A 24,983-nucleotide genomic window follows, 5' to 3' on the forward strand; every position below is an offset into this window, starting at 1 on the left:
CACATTTAATAAATAAATATTGTTATTTTGACTTTGGAGGGCAATGAGCAGAGGGAGTGTGACTGGAGGTGAGCACATTGCACAGCTAGTAATTACTAAACTGTAGCTGCAGAATTAAGCGTTGGGTCATTTTTATCAGTCGGCGAGAGAAAATTTCAATTCCTTCCTGAGAGCGTACAGATGGTAACCTTTAGACTTCACTTGTGCTTTTTATCTCAGGCAAAAGCAGAAAATAATGTGAAAATGACACAATAACAAATGCTAAAGGAGAAAGTAAAGCAGGGATGTCTAACTGTGGTCTGGAATGTTCTCGAGATGCAGTATGTGTGCTGCCATTTATGTGCATGTTATCATGAGTTATCTCTGTCTCTGCAGTCCACCTCTGACCTCAGGAGCACACATCAACCTCCCACCTCTTCACATGATTTACACATGTTCCTTCAATCAGCTGCCTACGAACACCAGCACTCATCCACCTCTCTTTAGCTCTCACCTCCAGGCGCTTGACCTGGGTCTTCTCAAACTCCAACTTGGTCTCCAGCTCGCGGATCTTGGCCTCCTGCCGGCTGACGAGGGATTTCTCCACCATGGACTGCTCCTGGAATTCCAGCTTGCTCTGGAGGGCTTGCAACTAAGACACAAACAGACACATATTCAAGTCACTATATGTGTGAGTGAGAACCATAGGCCAGAATATAAACAGAGCTTTTATTGCCGACTGTGGCTCAGTTGTGAGCAGGATTGTCTTTCAATCAGAGGATTGGTGGTTCGATCCCCGGCGTCGCTAGCCCATGTCGATGCGTCCATGGGCAAGACACATAACCCTAAATTGCTCCCATAGCTGCGCCTCGGGAGTATGAATGGTTAATGTTACTGATGTGGCACTTTGCATAGAGGCTCCTCCCATGAGTGTGTAAATGGGTGTGAATGGGTGAGTGATGTCATGTAGTGTTAAAGTGCTTTGAGTGCTCGGAAGACTAGAAAAGCGCTATACAAGTACAGGTCCATTACATTTGTTTAGATTAAAGTATCCAAAAGCCAGATTAGTCATAGTCATAGACCGTGGTCAACTGATCACGAAATATATCCGATCACTGTCTAATGAGGCAGATTACATCGACGTGTGTAGTGTGGACACGCACGTATAAGGACACAACTCAGTTCTGATCTGGTGTACCCGATAACAAAAAAGTCATTGAAAAGATAAAGAACAGTCCCTCATTACAGCAACCATCAACAACAAGCACACATACTTAAATACGTCACTCCACTTGCTTTAAAAAAACATCTATTTTATTTAAATGCCTCTCTTTTACAATACAGCCTGAGATTTTAGAGGCCAGTTTAGTTTGGTAAAGAACCTAAGCAACCAGTGGCGGTTCTACATGTAAATTTGCACCCCACCCATTTCCCATCCCCCAACAGAAGTTAAGACTAAACCAATTCACCTTGCCCTTGGTGACACATAATCATTTTGTATTACCCATTTATATTATCCATCCATCCATCCATCCATTATCTGAACCGCTTATCCTCATTAGGATCGCGGGGCGCTGGAGCCGGTCCCACCTGTCAAGGGGCGAAGGCAGGGTGCACCATAGACAAGTCTCCAGTCCATCACAGGGCAGACATAGAAACAGACAACTATTCATGCTCACATTCACACTTACGGGCAATTTAGAGTCCAATTAACCTATACAGCATGTCTTTGGACTGTGGGAGGAAGCTGGAGAACCCGGAGAGAACTCAGGCTGCCACGAGAACATGCAAACTCCACACAGATGGACCTGCCAGAACCAGTATCCAAACCCCGCCCAGACCGGAATCTGAACTACAGACCCTCTTGCTGTGAAGCGTCAGTGCTAGCCACTACACCACCGTGCAGCCCCTCCACCGTGCAGCCCCATTTCACACAATTCAGAAAAAACAAAAACGTGCAGGAATTATAGGTCTGTAATTATACACAAATAGCCAATCAGAAAAACATATCTTTTGTTTCTGTTGTATCTTGGTAAGATGTAATGACAGGCGGGACTAGAGCTGTCCGCCCGCGTGTCGCGTATTTGTCATCGTCACCTCCTTCCACCTTACACCCTCCCGTCAACGCCTGCCGGGGGATATATGTCACTCTTGCCTGTCTTTAAAACTTGAGAGCCCTTGATCTGTAGATGGCACCTTATTAGCAAGCAGGGGGTGCCAATTTACCAATCCCCACACAGTGATATGATAGATAATGAAAAAACGTTTCACCACCCAGATGATTTTTTTTTTTGTGCCGCCCCCCTCGTGTCATGAAAAAGGGTTCGCCTGTGCCCAAAACTGCCACTGCTTGCAACACAAAAGGAGCTCACTAATCATTGCTGCATTTTAATAGAATGAACTTATGAAGGCTATTTTCCAAATGGTTACTGAGCCCACCATGTATGTGAAATACATGTATAAATTACAGTTCACTCATCCTGCTGGCTACCTTCTCTGGTCTGACGAATATGTTTTAAAGCTGACAGTTTTCACACACTCTCTCTCTCTGCCTGTTTAATTGTGATTTTAGATGGAATACAGATTTTAACTGGATGCCCTTGTCACATCAGTGGTATGCTGAGAGCAAGAAACTATCACCTACCTTCTCCTGAACCTCCTGCTTCTCCTTAAGGGCCTCTTCCAGCTGGGCTTGTAGGTCACTGATCTGAGCCAGGTTCTGGGCCGACTGAAACCACAAAAAAACGCAAGTCAGTAAGCAACATAATACATTAGTTTGATATTAATCATATTTTTCTTTTATCTTTCAATATGATGGCAGAATACATGATCCGAAGTATATGAATTATTCAGTGTACAGGCTTCACATACCGCGAGAATGCTAAAAACAAAATCTAAATCCATTAAACTCCAAACAATAAAACATGTGTTAAACACAATGACACAGTGGTATTACATAGACAAATAACTCCGCTGGAAACATTCTTTTAGTCTGTTGAAAGCATATCAATGAATCTAATTTCAGTGTGACCGGTGTGAAATATTTGAGCTCTTCCTCACAGTAGATGAAGCACTCTGCTACAGCCGCTCCCACAGGGAATTCAGCTGCTTCACTTTAGACCGGAAGGATGAATTCATTTGCAGCCATTGGAGGCAGATCACTCATCATTCCATCAGCAATGGAAAGGAAGCACTTTTACTCCACTTTCATTTCCTCTTTGCTATTCATCTGCATGTACGTTGACTTTAATACTAATGGAAGCTAGCCAAACACTGCCGCTTTTCAAAACCCTCTCAATTGGCAGAGAAGAACGGTTTAACCGATTTAATGTAAAGCTTGATGCTGGGATTTTAGCTTTTTCAAAGATTTTTTAAATGATTTGTGAAACCTGTCTGTGAGAGAGAGAGAGAGAGAGAGAGAGAGAGAGAGAGAGAGAGAGAGAGAGAGAGAGAGAGAGAGAGAGCAGAGAGTGTGTGTGTGGGCAATGTTGACACATCAGGTCTCCGATATGTTGGACAAAGCTCTGCTGTCAACATCCCCCATGCGTAAGAGAGGGCCAGCTCAATTCGTGCCACCGGCACCTCATAGAGGCATGTCCTGTTTCCATCTAAGATGCCGCGAATTATGTAGAGGCACTTCTTGTTCACTTCCGGTTCCCTCCTCAAATGCCGGGGCATCTCGATCAGTTGGCACTTATTCTACGAGATGCCCTGGCATTTACCACTAGTTTTTAAGTGTTGTTACTGGCACCTCGTAGAATGCTGGTGTCAAACCCATTTTCAGTGAGTCACGGGTCTTTGCATGGGCAAAAATAAACTTGTGCTTTTATTTTGAAGGACATTTTTAATGCAGTAGAGTGCACTCTCTACTTGCGTGAGTTTACACACCAGACTATTTGTGATAGTTTGCAACTGTAAGATATTGTATTGTGTATTTGCGTTGCGCTCTAGGAAGTAGTGTTCGATTGTACGTTTCTGCTTTTATTCTGAAGGGGGAAAACGAAAAGAGAGGTGGAGAGAAATGTTTCAAGTGATAGGAGAAAGACAAATAAAGTAGTTGCCGGCTTGGCTGAACTGACGAAGCATCGGGTTGTTATTTTATTATTATTACATAGTATAGGCACAAGAGGAACAATCGGCTACATTATTATTTGTGATTATTACATTATTATTATTATTATTATTATTATTAGTGCCCCTGCATATACGATCAGTTGCCACTAATTACGTGGCGTTACTTCCGGTTCCCAATTCAGGTGCCCAAAATAAAAGCACAGGGTTATTTTTGCCCAAGGAAAGACCAGTGACCTACTGAAAACAGGTCTGACACAAGCGCTCCACGAGTTGCCGGTGCCACGACTTAAAAACTGTGGCAAATGCCCCGGCATCTTGTGGAATTAGCGGCAACTACTCAAGATGCACCGGCATCTGAGGTGGGAACCGGAAGTGAACCGGAAGTGCCTCTACTTAATTTGTGGCATCTGCGGTGAAAACCGTACATGCCTCGATGAAGTGCCGGTGCCACAAATTGAGCTCGCTCCTACAGCCATGTGTTTCCTGATGGATGACTCGGATGTATTGCTAACATACATATCAGATGTAGCACTGATCAATACTGCACTGGTTGTTTATGGGAATCACTTATAGGTTCTCTGTTGAGGGACATTGTTTATACAGTAACTGCAGGGATGTGCTGTTTCTCTATTAGTGGGTCTTTGTTTAGCTTTTCTTTTGCACATCCATGAACACAGAAAACCGATATTTTTATATTGTCTTTTGAAAAGAAAATCTTATAATCCTCCACATAAATGAGCCAAACAACCAAACAACACTTTTTGGTATTGCTTGAGACGAGACACTTCAGTGCGTCTTGGTTTTAAATGCAATGAAATGTGTCCAAGCTCAATAACTGCTGCTTGTGTGTATGAGTTTTAGTTCCTGTGGATGCTATTTCGGTCTTTATTTTAAGTAATCATTGAAAGGAAACTGTAAATGTCTGTAAAAGTAAGTAGCCAGTTCATTGTGATATGGAATATGACAGACAAAAGGTCAAAGACTTTTTGTTAATGATTTTTGTAATAAATATTCATTTTCATAATTTCCTTTTAAAATGGGATTCATTAATAATTTAAATGATTAGGCTGCATAAAGAAATGGAAGCCTTAATTGGCTAAAGTAATTTAGGCCATAATGTTATTGGGGTCTCTGCAGGAAGAGGAGAACACTGACCTGAGACACAGCAGCCTTGTGCTTCTTCATCAGCTCGTTCAGGTCCTCCTGGTCCTCCTCCATCCTGGACTGCAGGTCATTCTTCTCCCTCTGCAGACGACTCAGCTGCTCCTCCAGCTGAAGGACACCAAGGAAATCAAGAGCTTCGTAAATAGTTCAAATCAGCTGTGTGAAACTAAATTAGACTTGACAAAAGACAGCCCACCAATAGGATCTGTGCTTCACACTGAGCTCTTAAATCATTTTGAATCAAATATATTGGTGTTCAAATGTATAATATTCTTAATAAAACAAATTTGATAAATTCCCAACTACCTATGAGAAAAGCTTTTCGTAGAGAACAATATAATTTAGCACGGCCTTCCTTCCAGCCAACAAGAGCTGCTAGTACATGTACACGTACAGTTCGGAGTTAACAGATCTTAGTCGTGACATTTAAAAGTCAAAAGGTGATATAGTACATGTCTCTGGTTATAAGCAAAGTCACTGGGCAGCAGCACTCAAATAATATTGTGTGAAGCGCTGCTAGTGACGAAAAAAACATCAAGTTTTAAGAAAATTACCTCAAAGAAGGATCCCATCTTTAAGGTCATAAAAAATAAAAAGATCACATATAAGGCAGACCAAATGCATCTCACAACATCTACTGAACACAGACATTGATACAAATAGCACATTGTATTACCAGTCCTCTGGAAGAATCCCATTTCTCTACTCTACAATAGTAATACAGTGGAATAGCACCAACAAAAAAAACCACAGCGGAACAAAAGCAGTGTTTTGTTGCCACCGTGACAAATAAAATATTAGCTCTGATTCTTGATCTAACAAGACCTTTATTAACTGATGGATGAAGGATGCAGAAGGTTTTGTGATTTCATCTTTTTGATCCCAATCTCTAGTTTCAAGTCTTCTTCAATACAGCATGATGTTCATTTAGTAAATTATGTTCCATTTAGAGACCTTAAAGCAGGGGATGCTTGAGGCAGGCTACAAGCTGATTGACAGGCTTGTAACACAGTGTTGTCCTGTCTGAGAGTTTATGGTATTTTCTTTTTAAATATTTAACCCTTTCACATTGTGGTTTTACTTCATGGAAGTAAATAGTAACATTTTGGTCCCCTTAAAAAATCGTGTCCAATTCGCTCCTCCCTCTCGTGTCACTTCTAGTTCCAAAAAAGCAAAGACCGAAAGCTAAGAAAGCAACAAGTAAAACTTGAGGATTCAAAACATTCAGAGACTATGCCTTGACTACACCAGATGTCTTGGCTTGAAAATAAATACAAACTAATTTATAAATTAAACAGTCTGGGCCATTCCATTTTGATAGAATACAATTAGATGAATGTGCATCTTTAACTTAATTATTTATCGGGATTAATAGTAACATTCTTATTATCACCATCATCATTATTCATCTGAATTCAAAAGCATATAGCATGTAGATCACTTTTCTCTTCCCACACCACTAATATCTATATATAATATATAGATTTTAGGTCATCTATATGTTCTAGGCACACTGATGTTTTCATTGTATACATTTAGAAAGTAAATCTATACCTTTGCCATACACAGTTATAAATCATGCTTTAACTGTATGCACAGCAGAGCCTTTTCCCAGAGCAGAGCGCCACTCAGCGCCTCTCATCAACACCAGCTTTATCCATCGGCCCAACTAGAGGCTAGAGCAGGGGTGGGCAAACTACAGCCTGTTGCTCTGTGTGCTGCTCACTTCCACCCCTCCCCCACAGGCCCTACAGGCAAGCGTGCCACGTTCTTTTACGATTACCGTAATGTACCGCATACCACTGGAAAGCGCCGCTTCTTAGTATTCAGAATCCATTGGAATTAAGTTGTAAAGCATTAACTTTGAAAGAGTTACAGTAATTTGAATTTAGCATGTCACTTTCTGTCGCCGGAGACAGGGTTCGTACTACAAGAGTTTTAAAATTGTAAAATAAACTGACAGCTGCATACAGAGTAATTTTTCTCTGCATAACGAAGGCACATCAGACCCACATGCGCCACTCTGCGTACTCATGTGATGTATGGGTTCTATCTGCCAGTGTCCTGCCAGCCTCCTGCATTGAGCCCTTCTGTAACAATGAGTGGACCAAAGAAAAGAAAAGTCGACATTGAGTACCAAGTGGATTGCCAAATATTTTTTCAAAGGCTGTATGTCTTATTTGCCAAGAAACCATTGCGGTTCAATATCAGCCACCACATTTTCAACCAAGCATGCTAATGCTGCGTTAACACCAAAAGCATTGCTAATTTGAAAAAGTCAATTTGAAGTCAATGCACAGATGTGAACGGTTGCAAAAAGGCAAATTTTCGTCCTGGCGGCTTGAACAGCGCATTTAACGCGTGGTGTAAGCCAATCATTGTTGAGAAGCTCTGCCCATCATCACCGCCATCTTGTCGTTGTTGAATCAAACTGCTGTTTGTCTGCCTAAAGTACCACTGACAGCGGCTGTCATTCAGACGACGTTGTGGAGTTTGATGTTAACACTATGTGGAATTTACACAACAAGTATAAAGTAGAACTCGTGGTTATTTCTATGGTGGATGGCGAAAACGGTAACTGTTTTTACGGAGATAAGCCAAGCCCCCTGTCAGGGGCGAGTAAAAGGTCATTTATACTCGGGTTTTACGCAGAGACGCAAGCAAGACACGCAAAGGCCCCCTTGCGTAGTCCCATCAGCCATCTTGCGTGCATCACCCAAAATTTCTAACAATCTGACAAAGCTACGTGAGGCCCGCAAGCTGTGATTGGGCTGCTAACCACATCCTTTCTGAGTCTTGCATTTGCAGTTTTATAGCATAATACCGCTGTTTTTAAAAGCTATAGCAGAAACACAAACAATGGATCCCGTTGAAGAACGTTTGGCGAAAGAGGTCCGCAAATATGAGCATTTATATAACCTATCTTTAAACGGAGTATAAGGACACGCAGATGGCGGTGAATTCCTGGAGGAAGATATTGGTAAACGGCGGTGTGCAGGTCGACTCTAAACGGTCGTTGGGCCACCTACTGTTCTGGCGTATGGAAAAGGCACGGGAACCATAAACCAAAACGAGTCTGTCAATCCAACTTCGTGGCCAGCCGCAGTTGTAGTTGCAAGAGTGTATATCGCCCTTAACATTCCCGACACATAGCGAGTAGTTGAGGAGTCAGGCACTGGTAGAGCTCACACTGTAGCATCCATCTAATTTAGAAACGGTCCAAACAGGAAGAAGAATGAACTCAAATCACGGAATCAAAAGAAACCTCATCATCCAAATCCTTATTTTGATGCTAAGATTTATTTATTCCTCATCTATTTATATTAAAACCACCCACTGCTGAGACATATCAAGGTGCACTTCAGTATCTAAAAATACCCATGTGGAATCTGGGGCAAATTCATTTACATATCACACTTTTCCTCATAAAATACACTGTTGGCCTCACTGAGTGCTAATAATAGCTTTAAAAGCAGCTCATCCTCTGCAGTGTGGGGAACATTTATTGATGGACTCTCGAAAAAACGTGACAGTCAAAAGCATCAAACTTTCATTGAACATATTCAACAATAGGCTGCCAGTGCAATTTCAACCCTCTTTGTTTGATTTTTCCCTCCTTTTTTACTCTCAGGTTGCTGTGCCTCTCTGGAAACATGAAGCTGCTGGAAACATGCAAGACAATTTTCTTAAAACTCCGCAATTATTACGATAGAACGGCGGGAAGATGTTAAAAAGAGCAAACCATCTGAAATATATGTTATTTGCATGATTTTATCTTGGTTGAATTGCAATGTATGATGTGGTTGAGGAGGCATTGGAAAACACTCCATTTATATAGTAATCATTTCTGTCATTCTGGCAGTCTCCTACTTCCCCAGCAGGCTAGATGTTTGCTGCAGAGGTCATCCTCAAAGACACCATTTCAAAACAAACAGCAGGTTAAGCTTTCATCTTATCCTTTTCTCCTTCTACAAAATGGATCATGTCTTTTGGAGAAAACATTAGGATGCATTTGTGTGGAAAGCTTCTCCAAACCACCTGATACAAAACCAAAATGATAACTCGGATGAAGCTGTGCATGGCCCTGACCAATAAACACCCTCAAAATAAAGAATAAACTGCATGGAGAGGTTATTGGGATGGAAGTGGGAAACTAATGTCTGACACTCACTCAAAATAATGCCTTAAGTTAAGTAAAGCTTAGTCGCATCTGTTATCGGCTCATTTGACAAAACTGTTGTAGCGTAACCACCCTAACACGGCACACGCCTCTTTTCTGTGGCACATTACAACATGCGGAATTACAACATGCGGTGAGAGCAGTGTGCTTTCCCACGCTGTGACAAGAGTGTGTAGATGAAGTATAGATGAAGTATCAACTTACTCACTAAGCTTGCCAATTCCGCCATGCTTTCATGCTACAGTTAAGGAAGATACAAAGCACCAAATAAAATGCTGAATGGGTCTTCTATATTTCAACATGTAGCCAGACTTTTTTGATTTTAACGTTCATGGTGGCCATTACCCTCTCAATTAGCCTATGCTAATTGCTCGAATGGGGATTTTTCTTGTGGCTGGTAAAAGGACTAAATAAAAGGACAAATGTAAGTCCATTTACCATTTGCACTAAAATATCAACAACACTACATAATGCCCATATATGTATGTATGTATGTATGTATGTATATATATATATATATATATATATATATATATATATATATATATATATATATATATATATATATATATATATATATGTATGTATGTATGTATGTATGTATGTATGTATGTATATATATATATATATATATATATATATATATATATATATATATGTTTTCAGGTTTGTTTGGATGCGTGGTTAAATGCATTAATTGATTATATTTGGAGATAAAAAAAAGGGCGATACATATTCTGTTGGCAAAATGCTGCTCATATGTAAGCTGTTCTGAGAGCAGTAAGTTCTTCCCCAGTTCATTTAAAAACAGTTTTTGAAAAGAGCTGACAGTAACATTTCCAGTATGTGCACATACACATCCTCATTCACTACATCTTTTCTGTTCAGGGGTACAAGAAAGAAAAGACAAACAAATGGACTTCAGGTAACAGCCTCCTCTATACATCATTCCTGATGACCTGCAGCTGGGTTAACTCAAATATCTTTACCTTTTAATTCACATATCCAGCTTCCTGAAACATGTAATCAACCTTTTCAATATAATTGATTAATGTGTAATAAAGAGAGAAAGCAAAAAGAGATTACAGAAAGTAAGATTGAGGGTAAATACAGTGCATCCGGAAAGTATTCACAGCCCTTCACTTTTCCACATTTTGTTATGTTACAGCCTTATTCCAAAATTATTTAAATTAATTGTTTTTCCTCAACATTCTACACACAACTCAACATCATGACAAAGTGAAGGAAGTTTTGAGGGAATTTTTGCAAATCTATTAAAAATAAAAAACGAAAATGTAACATGTACACAAGTATTTGCTCAATACTTTGTTGAAGCACCTTTGGCAGCAATTACAGCCTCAAGTATTCCTGAGTATGATGCTACAAGCTTGGCAAACTTATTTCTGGGAAGTTTCTCCCGTTCTTTTTTGCAGAACCTTTTTTTTTTATTTGCACGTTCACCCCGTGTCATGGTGGGTTCACTCCGGCTTCCGTCCAAAGACATACAGCTTAAGTTAATTGGACTCAAAATTGCTCGTGATGTGAATGTGAATGGTTGTCTGCCCTGCGATGGACTGGCGACTTGTCTAGGGTGTACCCTGCCTTCGCCCATTGACAGCTGGGATCGGCTCCAGCACCAAACGACACTAATACAGGATAAGCGGTTCGGATAATGGATGGTCTAAGATTCCTTCAAGTGCCTTTAGTCAAACTCCAGGCGGGCTGTTATGTGCTTTTTACCGAGGAGTGGCTTCCGTCTGACCACTCAACCAAAAAGGTCTGCTTGGTGGAGTGCTGCAGAGATGGTTGTTCTTCTGGAAGTGGCGGCCTCTGGTGTTGGCCATTAGGCCAGCTGTGATCGCAGTAATAAGAAAAGTGTCACAGACCGACACACTCAAAAAAGGGAGACGTGAGCATGGTGCGAGATCGCGTCACGCGCGCTGCGCCTCACTTATTGCGCAACAGGGTTTCAGAGACCCTCTGACTCGCGTGTGTGTTAGACTTCTTAGTCCATGTTTCAAGACGGGTTGGGTAGGTTGCCGACATCGCCGCGGACCACTGACGCCCTTTACATGGGCCGATCCCTGGCCTGGTGACGCAATGCGACTGAATGTTCTGAAATGCTAACTTCAAATGGATGCCTCCTGTTCTCCATTGCATGATGGTCTGACCATGTTATTCAAGCAGCATTATCCACATATTCGGTGAGGTAAACAATATCCCTATTTATAATATTCCTATATATAACTCTTGTTTCAAGTGTGACTGGATTCACACACTGTCACCCATTCACACACTGATGGGAGGAGCCACCATGCAAGGTGTCACATCAGTAACATCAACCATTCATACAAATTTGTACACTGTAGGCGCAGCTACGGGAGCAATTTAGGGTTAAGTGTCTTGCTCAAGGACACATCGACATGGGCTAGCGGCGCTGGGGATCAAACCACCAATCCTCTTATTGAAAGACGATCCTGCTCACCACTGAGCCCCAGTCGGCCGAGAACATACGCCCACCTGGCGCATGTTCTCGGCCGGACGTGCTCGACGAACCTTCGGCGCCCTCCGACGCCCTCCGACGTGTCGGATAGGGCGATGCTTCAATTCATTCACATCCAGCCAAGAACGTGCGCCTGGTGGGTGCATGTTGTCATTCTTTATTTCTAATAGGTTTGTACAATTTAAGGCTTTTTTCATTTGTCATTATGGGGTGTGGGGAATGGTGTGTAGAATATTGAGAAAAAAAATGAATTCAATCCATTTTGGAAAAGGCTGTGACATAACAAAATATAGAAAAAGTAAATACTTTCCGGATGCAATGTAAATAGTCGGAGAAAAGTAAAGTTTCACAGACATGTGGAACCATATTGCCATAGGAACAAGGCATAAAGTGAAAAACGTCATGCCAAAAAGGAAAGCAAAATATAAAGGGTCAAAAAAAGATTAGGATAGATTTTTTAAAGAAGTAGAAATGTTATAAGTAATGACAGCCAAAAAGAGAAGTATGTTTTTTCAGGAAAATTTAGAAGGAGAAAATGAAGATTCTGAGGAAACAGGGTGTCCTCTAACCCCTCATCTCTTGCTAAAGGCAAAGATTTGACAGATCTACTGCTGTCCTGCTACCACCACAGATGGTGCCGCCCTCTAAAAGCCTAAAGAAATCACCACTCATGGTCATTTCCAAGCTTTGGCTTTTTACTCTTCTTTAACAACAACTTGCTGGGGGAAGCGTAACCACACATTTGATCAGAATGCCCCTTGTGGTTGAGTTACTGCTGGAAAGTGCTTTTAAAGGCTGAGATGAGAATCCAGCGAGCTGTACTGACCGCCTGTTTGGTTTTGGAGATGTCCTCCATCTGAACGTGCAGATCTTCAATCTCCACCTCAATGGATTTACGAGCTTTAACTGCCGCCGCAGAGGTGAACTCAGACTCCTCCAGCTGGAACCGACACAAGTGGAGGAAAGTGTATTCGTTCAGTGACAAAATGTAAATCATATGAACAGTCACTGAACCAAAATATCAATTGATTCTGGTCCCAGTCCATTCAAATTCATGGAACGGTGGTTACATATGGCACATTTGGAAAAGAGATAAAGAGCAGTAGCAGTATCAGTAGTGTCATTTACATGTATTCTCAAGAATAAACATGTATAGGCAGTTTTCGAGTAAGAATCCTTATATATTTTTATCCTGACTCGCTCTGCTCTGATTGGCTAGTACTCGTCTGTGTAATATTTGTACTTTTGACATAATATTTGTGAAAATTATATTGATGAAGTCCCCAAGGTGTAAAGACATTTTAAGCCTGTGTGTTTATGATGTCGGCACCTGATTTTTGAGCTGAGCGATCTCCCTCTTGCTGGGCGCGTTGTTCTTTATGTGATCCAACATGATCTGGGCATCAGCCAGCAGGGCCTTGGTTCTCTTCAGGTCCTTCCTCAAACGCTTTTCAGTCTCCATGTCACCACTTCTTGCCTGGGAAAAAGGTTCAGTTAGGTTTCAACTGATACATCAGGGATTAGCACCGGACTCCATGTCTGATCACATACATTGCGATACATACAAGACAGAGTATAGTTTATAGATGGAAAACCATTATTGTTTGATTCTGTCATCCATTCATTATTGCAAATAGACGGCCGTCTTATTTGTGTGTTAAAATAACTAACAGTTAACAGGCAGTCTTATTTACTACCTCTGTTAAAGATCAAATGGAGTAACACTGTGAATTTTGTTTGGAAATGTTTGAAAATCTACCTGTTTTCCAATCAAACACATCATAGTTTGACAAAATAATCTGGACGAAAGGTCAAACATGAACTTTCAAGCATAGTTTGAAAAATGTAAAATATAAATGATTTAAATATAAATACATTCAAATAAATTCTCTGTCCATTGACAAATGAATAAACTCGAGTCAGCTGACCCTTTCTGATTAGCTTGTACATCTAAAAAAAAACAAAAAGGAAAGTAATTCTGTGGAGTCTTTAACCGTAACCCTTCGAAACCTTTCATGTTGGCCTATGTCAGTACAGAAAACTCCATTGGGAAGTCTCACATTGGGTAATAGTCAATACGCTGCGATCACAGATGGTCTGGTTGCAGCAGAATTCTCCTCCGTTTCCTGGTATTCACAGTCTGAAGGTAATTGATGCTGATGGCTCTCTAATTGCAGCCGGCAAAGTCAGATACATATTTGATTCACTCAGTTGAAATGACTCACTTCAACCATATAAAATGCCCACATCTCCACCCACACACATATACGGCAGTAGTGCTCTAGCTTTACAACTAATAACCTCCCGAGCATTCTGGTACCTTTCACACACCCAATTTGTCTATAATGTGCTGGGAATACTTAGAAGAAATGAGCAGATATACAGATCAAGTTCTGTTGGAAGATTAATGTCTCTTAAATGTACTATTTCACAGAAACATATTATTAAAGTTTAAACATTTCATCTGTAAGAAATCACACCAAGGTGGTTTTTGTACATGGTCTATCCAACAGGACTGGACTAGGCTTCATCCCATAATACAGTGTAGTTACCTTGTCTTGTTCTGACAGAAGCTTGGACTCCAGCTCTCTCTTCTCTTTTAGCACCTTCTGCTTCTCATCGTACTCTTCTTCAAGCTGGACTTCCATTTGCTTCATCTGGACACACGTAAAAAAACACTCAGCAATGAGTACAGCCATAGATCAGTCTGGTCACACAGGGGTACAGAAAGTAGTGCACATATGACTGCTGAGATCAACATTTATTATAGCTTTTGGAATATTATCCAATAATATTACCAATTATGTCAAGATCCCTGAAAGTCCTGACATGTTGACCTTATTATCCTCACAAGATGACTTGTACTAATGACTGTACCAAATGTTGTGCAAATCTATCCCATACATTTTCAGATATTTTACGGGATAATTGAAAATGCCTTCTGGTGGCTTTGGAGAAAAAGCAATGAGATCTACAAAGTCAGTGGGATTTATCCTCTGGGGACCAATAACCATTCTACAGTAGCTTGTATATTCATGTACTTTGTATGCATAGTGGGCATCTGAAGTACACAGACATTACTATAGGTCTACTTCCCGTATGCAGTTATTTAGTACAATCCATCATCAAACACTACATCCCCATGGACATGACACTGGAAGACGCAGTGTGGAGACCGTGAGGAGAAAGCTAATGATGCAGGGGCTAATGGGGGCTTGACTGGTGGAGGGCAGTCACCATGGCAGAGCAAAGCCAATTCAAAACAGCATTAGCAGCAGCACCAAAGCTATAGATGCACCCAGATACCAACAGCAAACCGACTACACCCACACATCAAACAAACTTTACTCCACTGATACCACATGGGAGCCATTATGCTGACATACACGCAAATGTGACTCAAGGAGTTAAATAGTTCACATGCTAGATCTTAATTTATCAAATACAAGTGGTGAGTATGACGTCATACCTATGCTATACTGAATTCGTGTTGTGGAAAACAGATATGAGTTTGTTTGACCAGCAAACAATCAACAGCAAATTGAAACAGGAGAAGGTCAGAAATGAGGCGATGTGTCTCAGTGAAATGGGGAGGATTAGAAATATTGGCCTATCACAAATAAAAACTTGATCTTGAATACAGGCCCCCCAATCGTTTAGTCAATATGGGCCTCACAGAAACACAATTGGTCTTTCACCGTCTCTTGTGAGTTGGCCTTTAATGATTGGATGCTTCATCATTTGCCACTGATCTGGATCTATTTGTAATGCATTCAAATTCAGAAGAAAAGTAAATTCGACATGGTGACATGGGTGGTAAGGTGGTGCTGAGAAGAGAACTTCTGTAAAGTGACTTTAGACTCAGCAGTTCATTGGCTGCAGTCCTCTTTGCTGTTGTCACTGAAGTGTTTTCATTGTCATATTTGTCTTCATATTCGGTCCTCGTACGGTTTCTCTCCATTGCGGTCTCTGTGGCTAGTGATTACATAAACACGTCCTCACCTTCTTGCTGCAGGACTGTCTGACCTCCTCCACCTCATCGTCTTTGCTCTCAATGTCCTTGGAATGAGTGTGACGCAGACGCTCCATCTCCATCTCCAGACGAAGCTTGGCCTGAAAGACAAACGCAGACGTTGTACACTCTGCTCTCCCCGGCTTGAAGGAGGCCGTAGATGATTTCAACCCTGTTTCCATATATAATTCAGTAAAGTACAGTACACATTATCAATATTGCTAATAAAGTCTGACAGTTGGTCATAGTGGAATAACTTCAGAGAGGCAGGCTGAGAGAACATTGGCTTCCTGTCTGGAGCATCACTGCAGCTCAGTTAGTTTTTGTGTGGTTTGAGAACACCATTTATTAACCGTTTCATACTGCCATTGACTTACTGCTGACTCTTCACTCACTTCTCTAAACCAGCCGGTTAGGTCGCGACTCGCGAGCGATACCACAGTGGAGTGTTGACACTTTTGTCTTTCAGACGTTGCTTTTATTATTTTTCTTCTATCAGTCAGTGTGGAGATCGTTTAGGAACAGCTCACAAAACAGACAGCATGAATGTAGACCGTAGTATTAGCAGATATACTCCTAAGGTGAACGGCACAGGAACCGTAATAATGTGTAATTAAGTAGAGCTGGTGTGTAGGAAGCCTGGCACACTGCCAGCTAAGTTGTTAAAATAGCAGTTTGTTAAATCCCTGCTGTACTCAGACTTTAAAGCTGCTAAATACTAAATTGAGGGCATCTTTATCTTCTCAACATGGAGACGGCTGTTGAGAGCTGTAAAAAGAAGCAAACTGTTTTCTGCTCAGGTAGACGTTACATAGATGATAGTTGTTTGATGAGATATTCAGATTCTGAATGTTCAATACATTGTGGAGTTCAGCTCTGTGCTCTCTGTGCATCATAGCGTTGGGTGAGAGATGTGAGCATGTCTTTAACAAGGTGGCCTACAAACTGGGGATGGCACGATGTGGCGTTATATCAGGGAGAGCGATTAAAAAACACTCACAATAACTTTATTGTACTTTATTTGACAGGATAATGGTAAATATCATCACAACTGTCTTGAAAAATCTGTCTAGCTCTCCATCATGGCAGACAGCATAGACGCTTGTATAATTACAAGCGTCTATATTTGTTGAGGATTATTTGTTTGTTTTTTAACAAAAATATGTTTTGTCATGATAATTTTCTGAACAAATGTAAGGTAAAGTAACTACTGTTTTAGGTACCTAAAACTTTTAAACATAGATTGAAAATTATCTATAAAATAAATACCAATTATCCATCACAATATGAACATTTCTTACTCACCAATACCTACGACAGACATAATCATTGCATGATCTGATGTGTAGAGCTTCATTAACTCAGTGTCATTAAGCGTTTGGAGAATCTCCCATAATCGCCCCTATTTAAAAGACTCTTTAAAGGTCCCTACTCCTAACAGTGTTTCACCTTAGGATCTCTTTTAATGGATAAATGGATGTGAACTTGTACATTTTTTTTTATCTTATCGAGGTTCTTGTCTGAAATTCTTAGACTGTTCTTCGAGTTTCGTCACTCGGAGCAACTCTTTGAACTAGGAAGCTTCATGAATACGGCCCCTGGTCACACAGCAGGGGTGCTGACACACAGGGTTCCAGCAGGGTCACTCTGTAAAATTCTTAAACCTGGCTTTGCTTATGCAGCAATGTAACCGCTTGCAGGAATGTCATCATTTTACGGTTCACCTTGTGCTCGTGTCCTGATGGAGTACAAAACCGTACTGAAGAGATGTACATACGGTGCAGTAGTTAGTCGGAGTCTAATAAACACTCAAGCTCATGCGCCTGTGACCCAAACTGGACGTCCATAATTCTTCTCGTCACCAGTACCTAAAACAACAGGGTTGTCTATATCCTCAACACCTCTGGAGGAAACTCTTAAACTTGTGTTCTCAATAGATACAATTTCTTCACTTCCAGTCTTATCGAGCTTCAGCAGGGTGATGCTCTGGGTGCAATAAGTGTATCAAGTGATGTGTGTGCCTCCTTAAATATCAGTGATAGCAGGGACGAGGCCATTTAGTGGCGGCGGTTCCCAGGTCGACTTTGTGTACGTCTTCTCAATTAAGATGAAAGGCCCCTGTGTCTTTGAGAATTTTAAAGTACATAAATAATCTGTAGTACTTGCTTTCTTTTAGAGTGAGAGGATGGCTATCAATCTACCTACCTGTCCACCTACCTATCTACCTACCGACTGACCTTACTACCTTACTTACTAACTACCTACCTTACTTACTAGCTACGTACCTACCTAATATATTACTTACCTACCTGTCCACCTACCTACCTTACTACCTACCATATCTACTTACCTTACTACCTCCCTACCATATCTACTTACCTTACTACCTACCTATCCACCAAGATACCTCACTACCTACTTATGTCTCAACAGGATTTGGAGAAACTTGTCTATGCATTTATCTTCAGTAGACTAGACTACTGTAACGATGTGTTCACAGGCCTCTATAAAAAAATCAATCCAAAATGCTGCAGCAGCTGATTCAGAACGCTGCAGCCCGAGTCCTCACTAAGACCAGGAAAGTGGATCACATCACTCCAGTTGTGACGGCTTTGCACTGGCTTCCTGTGCAAAAAATAATTAAGCGTGGCTTCAGCTGCATGGAGTCAGAGACCTCATGCTGCAAGCACACTTCATGTTCTCCCGCGGGCTTATTATTATTACGCAAAACTTTGGACCGTATCTCCTTCCGCAGCGTTGCCAGCACATGCGTCAACACACATCAAAACGTGCGGCTTGCATCGGGAATCGTGAGCTATGACTTTTCTAAGAGATTTGACCGGCCGTTTCCCAAAAAATGGCGAGAAATTGTCTTATTCACTTGAATGGGGTTTCGCCGTAAAGAGAGCAAAAAAAAAAACCCACTCATCTTTGTGCCCATAGTGACTTGCTATAAATGAACGTAGAGAAATGAATTAAAGTTTAAAACGTTGACAAAAGTCTGGGGTTTATTTGCCTAATTGAGCATTTTTTGATCGCTAGCACAGTTTTCATGTAATTATTGTTGAAGTTGAGGAAAAATGTTCAGACAAATTCGAGTTTACAATGGGTGTGTAAGCCATGGAATGTTCATCTTGAGAGTGGAGCACCAACTGACAGAGTGAGAGGCAGCGACAGAAACTGGTGAGCCCATAAGTCATGACAACCACATGTGCCCCTCCCTGGCGCTGCCATGGCAACCAGAGAAAACTGAGGAGCTGTCAGCTGACCAACTGCCAGTCTTAAGACTTTCACGCTGGTTTTCGTCACCATGACGAGAGCACTGATTGATATGAGCCAATCAGTTTAACACACAAACCAACTCCACAACAAGACTTTTTGAGGAAAGACAGAGTAATAAACAAAAGCTATATATTGCGAAGTCTTACGGCAGTAGTAGCCACACTTTCAAAATTTCTTGGGAAATTTTCTAGTTTACTTTAAAATCCTGCTGCTGGTTTACAAAGCACTGAATGGTTTAGGGCCTAAATACATTTGTGATCTGCTGCTACCTTATGAACCATCCTGACCCCTGAGGTTGTCTGGTTCTGGTCTACTTTTTGTTCCAAGAGTCAGAACATAACATGGAGAAGCAGCCTTCAGCTTTTCTGGTCCACATATCTGAAACAAGGTCCCTAAAAGCTCCACAGCTCCTTTAAAACCAGATTGAAGACTTTTCTGTTTGCTGCTGCCTTTAATTGAACCAGATTGAAGGATATACATTTCTGCATCTCTCTACTGCATTATATTTCTTAAACTGCAGGGCAACTTTTATTCAATAAATTCTATATGTATGTATGTGTATATAATTCTATATGTTTTGCTCTGCATTATGTTTTGATGCTTGTAATGGTTTTTATGTAAAGCACTATAAATCGCCTTGTTGTTGAAATGTGTAATACAAATAAACTTGCCTTACCTTACATACCTGTCCTACTAACCTACCTACTTGTTTACAAATTATGTCTATTCACTCATTGTATTCACAAGTTGCTATCTTTACCTAGTTCGGAGGGAGGTCTGAAGGGACAGACTCTCACTGTTGACCAATTGTTAGATTCAACAACTTTTGGAGATAATGCTGCCAGCTACTTTCATTGGAAAATAGATGGCAACACTGGACTGGATTTTCTGGGCTGGATTTTTGAAAACTTGTCAAGATTATAAACCACAAACACAGCTAACAGGATAAAGCATGTGTCCTGCAGCATTCCTTCAAAACCCGGCTGTGCTGCATCTTCCTACAGGGTTGTGTGGAGTGTGGGTGTGTTCATTCTTTTATTCATCCTTTACAACGTAACTGTATATGAAATTAACGTTTTATTTCTGCAAATCACCGCTCCCTCTCTTCATTCACTCTAGCCCACTCCTCGTGCTACCTCTCTCTCTCAAACAGACAATGATACATAGTATTCCTTAAAGTAAGATAATCAAGCATAATTCCCAGACTGATTAAACATATTAGACTAGGCTTGTATATATGTTATTGAAACTATAATCGGATCATATTCTAAAACAGCCTTCTTCTTGCTTTCTGAAGTTAAGGCATGTGTGATTTATATGATTTGCATTTTGTGAGCATTTAGTTTTATCAACAACATTTGCCCTTCTCTAAACACAGACAGGCCTTTATTTTGTTTCACTGGCAAGGGCTGTAATACTTAAGTCAAACTTGAACCCAAGTAGAAAGTGCAAGTAAAAAATTCATAACACACTCACACAACCAGCACATAATTGTATTCCCAACACTAACAGGACAGTTTCTAAGTGTTTGTGTGTTACTCAGAGAAAACACTGCTTGCTGGGTGTCACCTTGGTATCAAATAGAGGCCATGCGGATGGTGTTAAAACTCAAGTTGATAATCAGCATGTCATTATTTTTGGGAAAACTCTTCATTTACAGCTGCGATACTCAATGTTTGTTAAAACCATTGAATGACGTGAAAGACATTGCTCTTAGTGGACAAACCCACAGAGAAGTATCACTTTGTAGGTGCCATTAGTTCTACGTTAGGGCTGCTGAGACCCTCAGCACCTTTAAATCCAGATTGAAGACTTTTCTGTTTGAGGTTGTCATTAATTGAACCAGACTCAATTGCTGCATCTCACTACTACATTTTTATTTCTTCAACTGCACTGCAACTTTTATTCATTTTCTTTTTCCTTGACTGTTTTAATGTTTTCTTAATGTTTTTCAAGTCTGGTTTTAATGGTTTTATGTGAAGCACTTTGAATCGCCGTGTTGTTGAAATGTGCTATACAAATAAACTTGCCTTGATTTACAGAGCTTTTAAGTTTCGTCTGGCTTTTCGCAGCACATTCCCGACACAGCTCAGTCCTCTCTGCAGTGTTTTTACTCTACCTGCTAGCAACAAACTGCAAAGTTACAGACCAGTAAGAGACCAGCTGTTGAATATAGTGGAGCATTGAGCAGATAAAGAGAGCTAAGCAGAGCTGAAATAATAGTGGCTATTTTACTCACATTCATCAAGTGGACACAAACACCACTTCAAAATAATGCTGATATGACTGCTTGTTATGTTAATAGGCAACTGCTTTGTCACTTGTTAGCCTGATTGTGATTTGACAGCTTATTTTTGTGGTCAAAGATAAGGTAAAGCATATTTAAACAGCGCTGAATATTGTGCTTTGTCTGTACCTGCTCCAACATCTGGATGGTCCCGGCCTGCTCGTCCAGCTCCTCCTCCTGGTCCTTCAGCTTGGCCTCCATGTCCCTAAGCTGCTTCCTCACCTGAACAATACAATGGGAAATATATATATATATATATATATATATATATATATATATATATATATATATATATATATATATACACACACATACATACATACATACATACATACATACATACATACATACATACATACACATAATACATAAAGCATATTACATAATAAATACACATATGAAATAGAGCTTATTCACTTGACTATTTTTTACTATGAATAAAAGGCATCTTGACTGAGATCAGGTCATAGAGCAGATACAATAACACACCAGAGGACTAATACAAGCTAAAGAAAGAAGACCTTGGACAGCGATGCTTCATCCTTGGATTCCTGGGAGTTGAGGTCCTGCAGCTCGGCCTCCAGCTGGTCCAGCTTCAGGTTGACTGCACACACCTCCAGGTGCTTATCCTGAAGGGCAGGGGGTTGCAGTCAGAACCGAGAGAGGAGATGGTCAGGGAGTTACAGTGTAGACATGGACTAGGAACAGACCCACATACACGTGATGAGGGTAACGCTGAGCAATTACTAACTCAGCAGGGTGCACACACAAATATTTCAAAATCTTAATAATTACAAACGCATGCTGTGTGGACAGGGGCAGTGAAAACCTGCATACTTGTATTGTAGATGTAATCAAGAGCCATACGAGCCATCTGTTTCCACAGGTCAAATAAATAAAGTAAGTGTGTGTACAGTCTTCTATGCACAATAAGGCATGCAGATGATGATAACTGGCCTATTTAAATACAGTAGTCACTTAACATAACTGAGAACACGCTGGTCCAAAGCACAATCGAGTGAAAATTAAGTAACAGAGCATAAAAAGAGCATTGCCGGAGAGAGTAACAACAAGCTTTTAAAGCTGATGATTAAAAGTAAAGTGCTCCTTAGGTTGGACTGTGTTCTTTTTTCATACTTCTTTTCTAGATATTTGTGGAACATTACATGATGAGCACAAACATACAAGAATAACATTATAATTCAATGTCACTTCAACATAGTGACTGGAAAGTCATTCTATCGAAAAGCCCTTTTTTTGCTCCATGCTGTTAGGAGGCATAAGGATATTATTTAATATTATTATTTTGTTTGTATTTCGCCACTTTGTCTCTATTGGACATGATGAACATGAACTAAATATAAGTGAATTCAAAGAGAGTCCTGTCATGGCCACAGCAGAGCCGCATCACCCCACAAACGTGTGACACCAACCTCCAGCTGCTGTCGGACGCTGTAGGCGTCTCCGGCAAGTACGTCTTTCTCTCGGGCCAGTTTCTCTCTCAGACTCCTCTCCCTCTGCACCTCCTCCTGGGCTCCACTCAGCTCACTGTCAAACCTGCACGCCAACACACACTTCTCTGATTAACATTGTCAAGGAGCACAACCACTCTGAGCAAATTTGTAAGGCAACAACTCAGTGTAAAAGTGAAAGAGAAATCCAATCCTGGTTACAAAATAGATCCTACATGTTTTAACTACATCATGCACATTTACCAACAAACATAGCCTGACAGAACACACACACACACACACCAACACAAACACACACACCAACACACACACACACACCAACACACACACACACACCAACACACACACACACACACACACACACACACACACACACACACACACACACACACACACACACACACAGCTGTTAGCAGCCGTACAAATGAGCTGAAGACCTGTCAGTTCTCTCTGCACAGCACGGTGCTATAAACAATCTGGAACACAATTCCGTTTTTCTATCCAGTTATCGTTACTACAGCAACACCACTGGACCGTTCACAGTGTGTAGGAACACAGCAGGAGGAGGTGATACAGCTGTGCAACATTATGTGTACCTACAGACACCTGCTTGTACATGACTGTGTGTGTGTGTGTGTGTGTGTGTGTGTGTGTGTGTACTGACTTCCTCTGCTTCTTTTCCAGGTCGTGGTTGCGGCTCTGCTGGCCCTCCAGGTGAAGTTTGGTGTCCTGCAGTTCAGCCGTGAGTCGCTGGGTTTTCTTCTTCAGCTGCTGGATGTTTCTCTGGGACTCCTCGTTATCGGCCTGCATGTCGCTGATCTGCATAAACACAAGCATGCTTCTAATCAGACAAAGAAGAGAACACACGTTGCAGAGCCTGTTGCTTCACAGACATAAATGCCGTGCAATGCATAATGGCGTACGCCAGAAATATAACCTCTGCACGACATTCACAATCCAATAGTTTAATAAGTGTCATTTCAGTAATCATTTAATTTACAGGATCACATGTTGCAACTAACCAACTCAGTATTCCACCTACACATTTCTATGTGTAAACTGATCGGTTCACAAACCAACAGAGGAAACGTTCTCCCACATGAGCAGTGCAGGTATCAGCAATGTTATTGGCTGAGGATCGGAGCGGTCAGCTGTGGCACTACTGTTCTTACACAAAATATGTCAGAGATGGAACAAGCTGAGCAGGAGGTGAAACCTTACAGACACCCTCAACAGTCTCCTGGTAAAGTTTCTCAGTCTGCAGCTGCAAAGCATTGACATTCAACAGATTTTTTCTTTGTTGTAAAATGTAGAATTGTGTCTCAAGACAACGTGGTTCCTTTGAACCCTCATTAATCACTACATAACAGAATTGATCTGAATAGTCTCATTATCAGCTTTACCAGTTTGTTTAATCTTAAATTGTCCTTCAGGTACTTTTGCCGTGAATTTAAATGATTGTAAATACACTGCCTGGCAAAAAAAAGTCACCACCTGGATTTAACTACTACTGCCTACTGTACGATCCTGTGGGGGCAGTGCTATGATCTGGGGTTGCTGCAGTTGGTCAGGTCTAGGTTCAGCAACGACCAGGTTATTCCATCAATGGATTTTTTCTTCCCTGATGGCACGAGCATATTCCAAGATGACAATGCCAGGATTCATCAGGCTCAAATTGTGAAAGAGTGGATCAGGGAGCATGAGACCGCATTTTCACACATGGAGTCCACACCTTAACCCCATTGCGAAACTATGGGACGTGCTGCAGAAGGCTTTGCGCAGCGGTCAGACTCTACCATCATCAATACTAGATCTTGGTGAGAATTTAATGCAACACTGGATGGAAATAAAAATTGTTGATAGATGTATGGATGGATGGACATTGCAGAAGCTTATCGAAACAATGCCACAGCGAATGTGTGCCATAGTCAAAGCTAAAGGTGGTCCAAACAAATATTAATGTTTGATCTCTTTTTTTGGTGGCAACTTTTTTTGGCTAGGCAGTGTAATTTGTGCTGCAATAAAACAGG

General features: G+C 41.0%; 1 protein-coding gene across 2 annotated transcripts in view; it reads right to left on the reverse strand.

The window, feature by feature from the left end:
- Positions 1–24,983, reverse strand: part of myo18ab (myosin XVIIIA b) — a 129,290-nt gene that overhangs the window by 19,244 nt on the left and 85,063 nt on the right. For both annotated transcript variants that reach the window (XM_068584424.1, XM_068584422.1), the window contains 11 exons: positions 23,618–23,772; positions 22,915–23,038; positions 22,003–22,110; positions 21,611–21,703; positions 15,903–16,013; positions 14,453–14,557; positions 13,231–13,377; positions 12,727–12,840; positions 5,209–5,325; positions 2,624–2,707; positions 494–631 (listed from right to left, as the gene is read on the reverse strand). In XM_068584424.1, coding sequence (XP_068440525.1) covers positions 494–631; positions 2,624–2,707; positions 5,209–5,325; positions 12,727–12,840; positions 13,231–13,377; positions 14,453–14,557; positions 15,903–16,013; positions 21,611–21,703; positions 22,003–22,110; positions 22,915–23,038; positions 23,618–23,772 — 1,296 coding nt within the window. The remainder of the gene's footprint in view (positions 1–493; positions 632–2,623; positions 2,708–5,208; positions 5,326–12,726; positions 12,841–13,230; positions 13,378–14,452; positions 14,558–15,902; positions 16,014–21,610; positions 21,704–22,002; positions 22,111–22,914; positions 23,039–23,617; positions 23,773–24,983) is intronic.

This window comes from Clinocottus analis, unplaced genomic scaffold, assembly GCF_023055335.1.
Source record: "Clinocottus analis isolate CAN_PGR_092001 unplaced genomic scaffold, fCliAna1.0.p SCAF_2, whole genome shotgun sequence".
Taxonomy (NCBI): domain Eukaryota; kingdom Metazoa; phylum Chordata; class Actinopteri; order Perciformes; family Cottidae; genus Clinocottus; species Clinocottus analis.